We start from the raw sequence: 8,365 nt of genomic DNA, 5'->3' as shown, positions 1-8,365 counted from the left end.
GTATGTATGTATGTATGTATGTATGTATGTATGTATGTATGTATGTATATATATATATATATAATTATATATATGGTGTTTGATTTCAGCGTAATATCAATCGTCTGATGTGTATTGAGAGTAAGGGCTTTTAGCGTAGTATACCGCCGTGTGATGCTCTCATTTTACTCGCGAGTACTTACTACCATCTCCTGAAAATAGTAATGAGAGCGAGCGCTTCATGCAAGAGACATTGAATTCGATGGCCTATGCTGATGTATAGGCATGTGCGTAGGCGATTGTCCCGGGAGTACTGCTTTCCATTCGCAGGGTTGTATGGAGTGTACGAGATGCCTTCCTGGGCACTTGGGTTATGTGTGCTCAAACACTGTGCACTGAGCTCGCTCGCCCCGAGTATCCCCAATAACAGATCAAGAGAATCAGCCAATTCCCTTGGCTAACAAGCCCCTGTACATAAGCTGTACCTGCCTTTCTCATACTAAGATTAACTGGTACATTCTGGCTGCGCATACGTATACCGTACGCTCAGTTTGCCCAGGTCTTGTTCCCATCACCTAAGGACACGCACATAAACTAAATAACCCCCACTGAAGCAAGTTGTATATATGTTTTGCATACTTGTATTGCAGTGTTTGGAAGCTACGAATTCTCAACCACGCCATATTGCTCGTGCATGTCCTATCGTTGTGCCCACCAAAAATACGTGGCTCGACTACAGATATATAAATCAGCAAAAGTTTTCATACACACCCCACGTTCCACTCTAGCGCATACTGTATGTAAATGCGCATATTGACATCAAATTGTCGCACAAACTTTCTTGCGAACCCCACTCCCATCAGCCACAAAATCGGTGTCCAGCATACCATACCTGGATTGAAGTGTTCCAACGCTATGGCCTTCTTAAGCACGCTCTGGTTGCGTGTCCGTATGTACTGTGCTCTGAGCTCATTCGGGCCATAGCCACCGCCAGCTGAGCCGGGTGTGGGCGGCTTCTTCCGCTGGGGGTGTAAGAGCGGCTGCCTGAAGTACTCGCACGAACGTATGTAATACTCGGAATCGACCTGTGTAGGTACGCGATAAGAAATAAAAAATGGGTCGACTCGTGTTTCAATTGCGCGCACGAATGTCTGTGGTACTTGAATTCTCCCTGTGACTGATGCAATGGTACTCGTATCCAGGTCAGTTCAATACTAATTCAACCGCTCGAACGTGCGTGACTTCGTGTGTGGACGTGTACAATAGTCAGATCTAAATGCGTTGAGATTGGGTCAATCCGTTTCCGACTTATTCGCACGAACGTATGTGAAACTGTATGTAAACGTGTGTGAACGTATGTGAACACTCGAATTCCATCTGTATTTGTATGCGCTGGTATGAGTATTAGGGTCAGTGTGCTATTAACTCTGACACCATTGAACCTAAGACCAGGTCCCGCTTCCGCGCAATCACTCGATAAAAACTACTGAAATTGGTCGATCACCACCAACCCTGCTTCCTAAAATGGAAGTGGACACGCGTACCGCACAGTCCACCTTGTACAGTTTATCGGGTATAACTTGGTCGTATCCTTTGAGTACCACAACCCATGGTACTCTCCACTTAGACAAACAATAGAATAGACCAGTATGGCAAGTACATCGTCTAAACCCTAAAGACATTAGAACAAACCAGTAGGGCCAGTACATCGTGTGTACCTTGATCGTCTCTTCGGGCTCTAGCACTGCTTTGCCACCCGGCCCTAAGTGGTCGTAACTCGTTGCTCGGCTCGACGCATGCAAGTTGTCCACAGTCAGACCTCCTGTGGAGTAGACAAAGGGATTGTATCATTAGTACAGTACAAGACAATCTGTAGGTACTTAGATGCATACTACCTAACTAGCCTAATAGGACTACATGGGACACAAAGGTGTCCTACCGTGTCACATTCTGGGGAGCATACATGGCTCACCTTGCCCTCACACCCCCCGACTTTGACCAGTTGGTTGCCCCACATTAGAGCATACACTGTTGTACCACATACCCTGAGCTAACCCGGCGCATACCACTCAACCCCAACCATCTCCACATAACCTATCCTATGTTTTGCGTTGGCTGTCACGCAATACATCGCACTTATGCTGAAAACCTACATACCTTGACTCAGCCGGTTGATTGAGCTCTGAGAGAGTGCAGAGTTCATCACCCGCAAACCGCTGGCATAGCCATTGCCGTAGCCTAAGGCATTGGACCCTTCCAGCGCAATCAACTTTGTGATGTCGCCGGTAGAGCTGAATGCACTCGACCTCTTCTGTAGGCCGGACGTACTCTGGGGACATTATAAGGTTTTCAGGGTTGTTAGGGTTGAGGGTTTAGGGTTTAGGGTTTAGGGTTCAGCGTTTGTATGTATTTGTGGATATGTGTGAGGAAATGTGTTCTAGTAGCACCTCCTAAGTGCCTATACGCTCTATATACATTTTAACTCACAAAAACACACACAGAACACAGCGAACGTGGAAGTAAGTACAGCAGTGTGTACCCCACACCTTAACAAGAGCATTCGTCATGCCGCCCTGGCTCTGGCTGCCCGAGCTGAGCTGTCTCTTGGCCGTCTGCGCTTTGGGAGTTGTCGCACGCGTAGCAGCGCTTAGCTTACTTCCCGTAGTTGTGTTGCTTTGTGCGTGTTGGGGGAAGCCGTCGTCCATGCTGGAGCTGTGTGCCCTCCCGCCAGAGAACCCTGCGGTGAATCTGTGTGGTGTGGATAGACAATGTATTAAATGCGATGGAATGAGATGGGATGAGATGGGATGAGATGAAATGCGATGAGAACACCTGAACGGAGGGCAGCCTGGGCCCTGTCGACACGCACACAGTAAGTTTCTGAGGTTTCACTTTTGTAGCGCATCTATACGGTAAGAGTGAGCTATATACCCTACTCGCCCGTGACTTCTTTGCACGGCTAACGCAACTCGTATAGGCTCTTTTTGTTGGCGTCGCCGGTGTGACACGGATCGTCTGCAGTCGTCGGCGCGAGATAAAATCTCTGGGAGACGTTGTGCACTAAGAAAGGCAAACACGGCACACATATACATAGTTAAGTGCACATAAATGTGTATATAAACATACATGCATACATACATAAATATAACGCAATATGTATACACATGTACAAGTACACACATGCATATACACACACAGAGAGGGAGGCACAGACTCTACAGTCTACACTCACCGAACGGGGCGAACCCTCTCAAAGCCCGGTGTCCTCAGATCATCCATAATCGTCTGTGCGAGGAGTACAATTTCCGGATACGGATCGTCCGACAGCACTACCAGCTCATCCCACGCCAGCTCAAACGGTATCACATGCACCTGCTCTCGCTCCTGCGCGTACTCGTGTGGGTATTGTCCGTATTCGTGTGTTGCTCCCGCAGACCCCGATATACTACTCAACGAACGCTCGCGCTCCCCATCCCAGGTCAACCCCCCATCCGACTCAGACGCAGACGTTGCCAGGCTCGACTGTCTCGAGGTGGTGTTGACTGAGTCGTGCCTACCTCCGTGACGCCGGTCACTGTAGTCTCTGCCGCCCGCGTGGTTGTCCTCAGTTGAGTATTCGGGATGGGTTACTGTGACGCTGATACTCGCACTCGTGCCTGTGCCTGTGCTTGCGTTGCTTGTACTGTCCTGTTTCCGGGTGCGTTGGCCCGGTCCTGTATCCCGTCTGGCCCCACCCCTCGCACTGGTGGAATCGCTGGTGCTGTAGTGGTTGCCCAGGCCAGTCCGGCTTGCCAGGTCGAGGACCTGTAGTTGCGAGCTGAGGCTGCGGATAAGATAGAGATAACGGGTTGGCATAGACGGAGGCAGGGCGACTTGCAGAGGGCAAGGAGTGTGCCAGTTAACAACTCAGGCATACACGTGAACGTGTAGCAGCGTTATACTACATATCGCATACGAAACTATTAAACGACTTAGTACTTACTACGACTTTATACCCACAGGTTGATCACGTTCACAGCATACCAATCGTATGACATACTGAGGTACATGCATCGTACGGTAGGTAGTAGTTGGCTGTCATAGAAGAGTGGAACAAGCATAGCACACGCAGTAGTATCCGATCGGAAGGTAATAAGAAGAAGAAAAATGGACAAAGGACAACAGTGACGCGCGATATACCACTCGAACGATACGCAGACTCTGAAGCGCAAAGTGCTATCACACAAATATGCTTAAATTGGTTTCCAGGTGTACAATTCCATGGGCTTATGCGAAAGAACGCGAATACAGTGCTTTCTATACAGACATGTTATGCATCGGTTGATGTGTGTGGGTGTCTACGTTCTTGCAGGCTCATGCGCAAAAATATGCCTGCAAAGTACCTGACCAGTCCGTTACTGCTTGTGCTGAGGCTCGTTTCGGTTCGATTTGTCTCGTGCGTGCCAACCGTGCCGTTTGTATCCGTACTCCCACTCCGCCTTCTGGGATCATCGCCATCACTGTAAACATGTGCCTGTGTGGCGAGAGAGAGCGCGAGAGAAAGTAAGTGCGAATAATATGAGTGTAAGTCTATGACTACGTACAGGTTGACTGCGGAATACATGCGCTGGATATTAAAGGATTCAAAAACCCTAAACCCCTCAACCCTAAGACCCTGATAATAACAACTGACACTTTTTGTGCAGATGCGCATAGATTATGTCTTGGATAATTTTACGCTATGGCGAGGGTATGTGCGTATGCGTCAGAAACAGTGCAGCAAACATATATGCTTGCGTAGAGTGCGGTGTGGAGAAGGTAGTCATAAGGGCACACTGCAAAGACAGCCGAGAGAGCGATAGCGTGCAGTTGTGAGTGATAATGTAGACGTGGGTTGTCTGTTGCAGTTCAGAACTCAAATTCCAACGTCTAAGTGCAACAGAACTGTGCCCGATCTACTATCATTTGCATGGATGAGCGTTCGAGTGTATAACAACTCTGCAGAGATGAAACAGGGAGGAAATGTGTACATCAAAATAGGGACAACAAATACTAATCAATCTACGTATCGAAGGAAAACAAAGCATACTACAAGCACACCTGTGAGAGTACCGTGAAACTACTAACCAATATACATATCGAATGAATACAAATAGTACCACAAACACACCTGTGAGAGTCCTGTGCGATAGATTATGCCGTTGTTCATAGCCACGCGTGCCGCTCTTTGATGCCCCGCGATGACAAAATCAGAGTGGTAGCTCTGTGGAGGCCACAATACGAAGTGGGTGTGAGTGGGTGTTAGGGTGTTAGGGAGCTATTCATACTCTGTGCGGGATGTATACCTTGGTCTATACTTCCAACCATCCCAATACGCAAAGTAAATACGTTTGTGAAAAATACGTTTATAATGCGCAAGGCACAATCCTCAAAATGTTCTGAAACATTTTGAGAATGTGGACATGACCACAGCATGATATTTGGCTATCCTCTGTAATAAATTGGTCCCAGTGTTGCAAGTCAATCCTGTAGTTTTCTTCGGTGGGGTTTTCAATGTGCTTGTGTGGGGTTATCCGAAACAGGTGTTCTACAATTGCTGAATGCGGGCGTGTGCCTGCACGCGCGTTTACACACTCTGGCTGCAGCACACAGGACAGCACCCGAGCCCAAAGGTCACATAGTACTACAGCCATTGCCTCATACAGCAGGAGGTACTGCTCTATTTGGAACTGCTTGCGAATGGCGGCATATGCCACACGATCACGAGTTGCCCTGTGCGAACATGGCATCATCCGCACACCGCTACGCGTTCTAACATAGCACTGACACTCTAGGCAGCGCAAGCGGGATACACCACCACGCAGCACACACCAGGCTACATCACTTATCGTTTGCACGGACAGCTTTTAGCTAAGCACAGAATGATGACAACCCCGTATAGAGGCAATCAACATATTTGTGAGAACAGAGCGTGGTAGAATAGACGCACACTACAGCAGCTACTAGGCTCACTTGGCTCGACCTTTGGTGTCCCAATCCAACACACAGCACTCGACATGACTATTAAAGTGCTAGCGAGGCGGCGAAATTCTCAGCCAAAAGAACGTATTCAACCCAGTATCAAAGAAAGAACCCAGTAGGCAAAATAGATATATACATAGAGTTTACGTACAAGTCAGTTATTTTGTATGATATGACAAACGCGTACAAATTAGAAGCGTCTGCATACGAGTAACACCTTAGCCTACCGGTGTCAACGTCTACGAATTCGCTAGCGCGTGCATATGGAACTGTGAGTGTATCTGCTTGTAGTACCGTGTCGCGTAGCAACGCGAATACCACTGCTCGCCTAATCCCTGCAGTAGCAACTGTGTGTACGTGCTAATGCGCTCTACCTCACATACACAGACCAGTCCAAGTCTATCCGAGCCCCTACCGCTGACCACAACATACCAGCAATAGCGTATGCAACGCAATGCCTACAGCTGACCACAACATACCAGCAATAACGTATGCAACGCAATGGCGGCCTCTTTCCTCACAAGACACGAGCTGTCGCGCGCAGCAGCTACCAGTGATTCGCAGATGAAGGCGTAGCACTCAGCCTCATTATACCCGTCACCCCGTAAGCCGCTGCGGTAGGGTAGGAGGAGCAGACATCCGAGCATTGTACCAGCTTTTACCAGACAACCGTATACATATACACACATGTGCTTGTGATATGCTGTCTCATACAATATACACACACACACCGTTGATAAATCCCATCCCATGGACTGCCACGGTCGTGTGCCTGCGCGGAGGTGCGTGCTTGTGCTCACTTCGACAAGACGGGGTTCTAAACCACTTAAAACCCCTAAAACCCCTAAAGTACCGCATATACAGCCGAGTAGAGACGCGTGATTGAGTCCACTGAGGTCGATTATCGTACTATAGACGTGTCAGACTGAGTATCCGTACCGCCTGATAGACTACAACCCATCGCCCTTTAAACTCTTACAAACGAGCAGAGGCGAGTACTTGTACCGGCCTATACGATGTTCTCTTGTTTTTTACAGTCTGAGTCTCAAGGCAGGGCAATGGGGTGGAACACGGTGTACGCACACCACGAGAGATTAAGTTTGGATAGTAAACGTATATGTACCTACGGATAATAGTAAACGTATATGTACCTACAGATACGCGTATAGTACATACGAATAGTCCCGCTGGGCACACCGAGGCATTCGTACGTTGTTAGCCTAGGGCGGCGCCCCTCCACGCTTGCAACGGTCCCGTAGCGCACGAACGAACAGCCTCACGAAACAGGTAGGCTGTAGCATGCAAATAAAGGAGACCGTAGATACACACACGCGCGCGCAATCATGCAAGAACAACACGCGTGGTCATTACATATACGCTACCTGCTACCGCCACCCCCACCACCGGACTCCCTTTGTGCGTTCCCGTCGTGGGGGCCTTGTGAAGTCTCCTGCAATGTGATGGATGTCAATGTTGAGTTCGACATCCGTGCACATGTATGATGAATACATACATATATTGATGCATAGAACTGCGGCACACCTGCAGATACATATCCGCATATCTGTCGATGCAAACATTAGTATGTGAAAGCGAAGTATATTCTCTTGAAGACCTTACTTGTCTTATGTCATTCATAGTAGAACTTAATAGCTGTGTACAAGCCAATTTCGAGCACTCGATCAATTAATTGGTGATGGTGTAGATTGCCCGGCCAGCTACATATTGGTATTACGATACCTTAAACATTTTGGCTCATTCCGGTACCGGAATGCATAAGAATTTAAAAACAACTACCGCGTGCTCATACCACGGGCTCCACGAACACTCGCACCTTCGATTACTTTTAGCACAACTCATCCGCATCAACCAAAGGATTTTAGGACTTACAATGCGAATAAGTGTGTATCGCAACCGACACAGGATCGTAAACTTGATGAATATGCTCCGCCACAACGACATACAAAGGTATAAGTAATTCACCAACAAATATCAAGCACACGGACCTCGAACATGTAGTGAACGCCCAACCTGGCAGACCGAAATATAGACGTTGCTTGGTACTAGAGAGGCCTAGGTGACATTAATAATCTTGTACTACACATCCTGCATCGCAATAGCATATAGCAGCGGGCAGATTGTTCGCCTTACAGAACATTGCACTACACGAACGAGAATAAGTCGCATTTCAATCACAACAAACCACAATTTCTGCCCTAAAAGCGTGGCGTAGTACAGGAAACTATGTTTTGATACATAAATGTATATATATACATACCTATAATTCATATATATAAATTTATACATGTAAATATATATATATATATATATATATATATATATATATATATATATGTGTGTGTGTGTGTGTGTGTGTGTGTGTGTG

The 8,365-nt window shown here is 47.5% G+C and overlaps 1 protein-coding gene across 1 annotated transcript in view; it reads right to left on the bottom strand.

Moving 5' to 3' along the window:
- Positions 1-870: 870 nt before the first annotated feature.
- Positions 871-8,365, bottom strand: part of SARC_11540 (hypothetical protein) — a gene marked incomplete at both ends in the record, with an annotated part of 10,456 nt that continues 2,961 nt past the window's right edge. Inside the window, 9 exons of the mRNA XM_014294371.1 lie at positions 871-1,064; positions 1,698-1,801; positions 2,137-2,308; positions 2,526-2,727; positions 3,212-3,802; positions 4,362-4,492; positions 5,129-5,221; positions 6,459-6,591; positions 7,362-7,429. Of these exons, the coding sequence (XP_014149846.1) occupies positions 871-1,064; positions 1,698-1,801; positions 2,137-2,308; positions 2,526-2,727; positions 3,212-3,802; positions 4,362-4,492; positions 5,129-5,221; positions 6,459-6,591; positions 7,362-7,429 (1,688 nt within the window). The remainder of the gene's footprint in view (positions 1,065-1,697; positions 1,802-2,136; positions 2,309-2,525; positions 2,728-3,211; positions 3,803-4,361; positions 4,493-5,128; positions 5,222-6,458; positions 6,592-7,361; positions 7,430-8,365) is intronic.

Source organism: Sphaeroforma arctica (assembly GCF_001186125.1).
Source record: "Sphaeroforma arctica JP610 unplaced genomic scaffold supercont1.1742, whole genome shotgun sequence".
NCBI lineage: Eukaryota > Ichthyosporea > Ichthyophonida > Sphaeroforma > Sphaeroforma arctica.
This window is presented reverse-complemented; position numbering and strand designations above follow the sequence as displayed.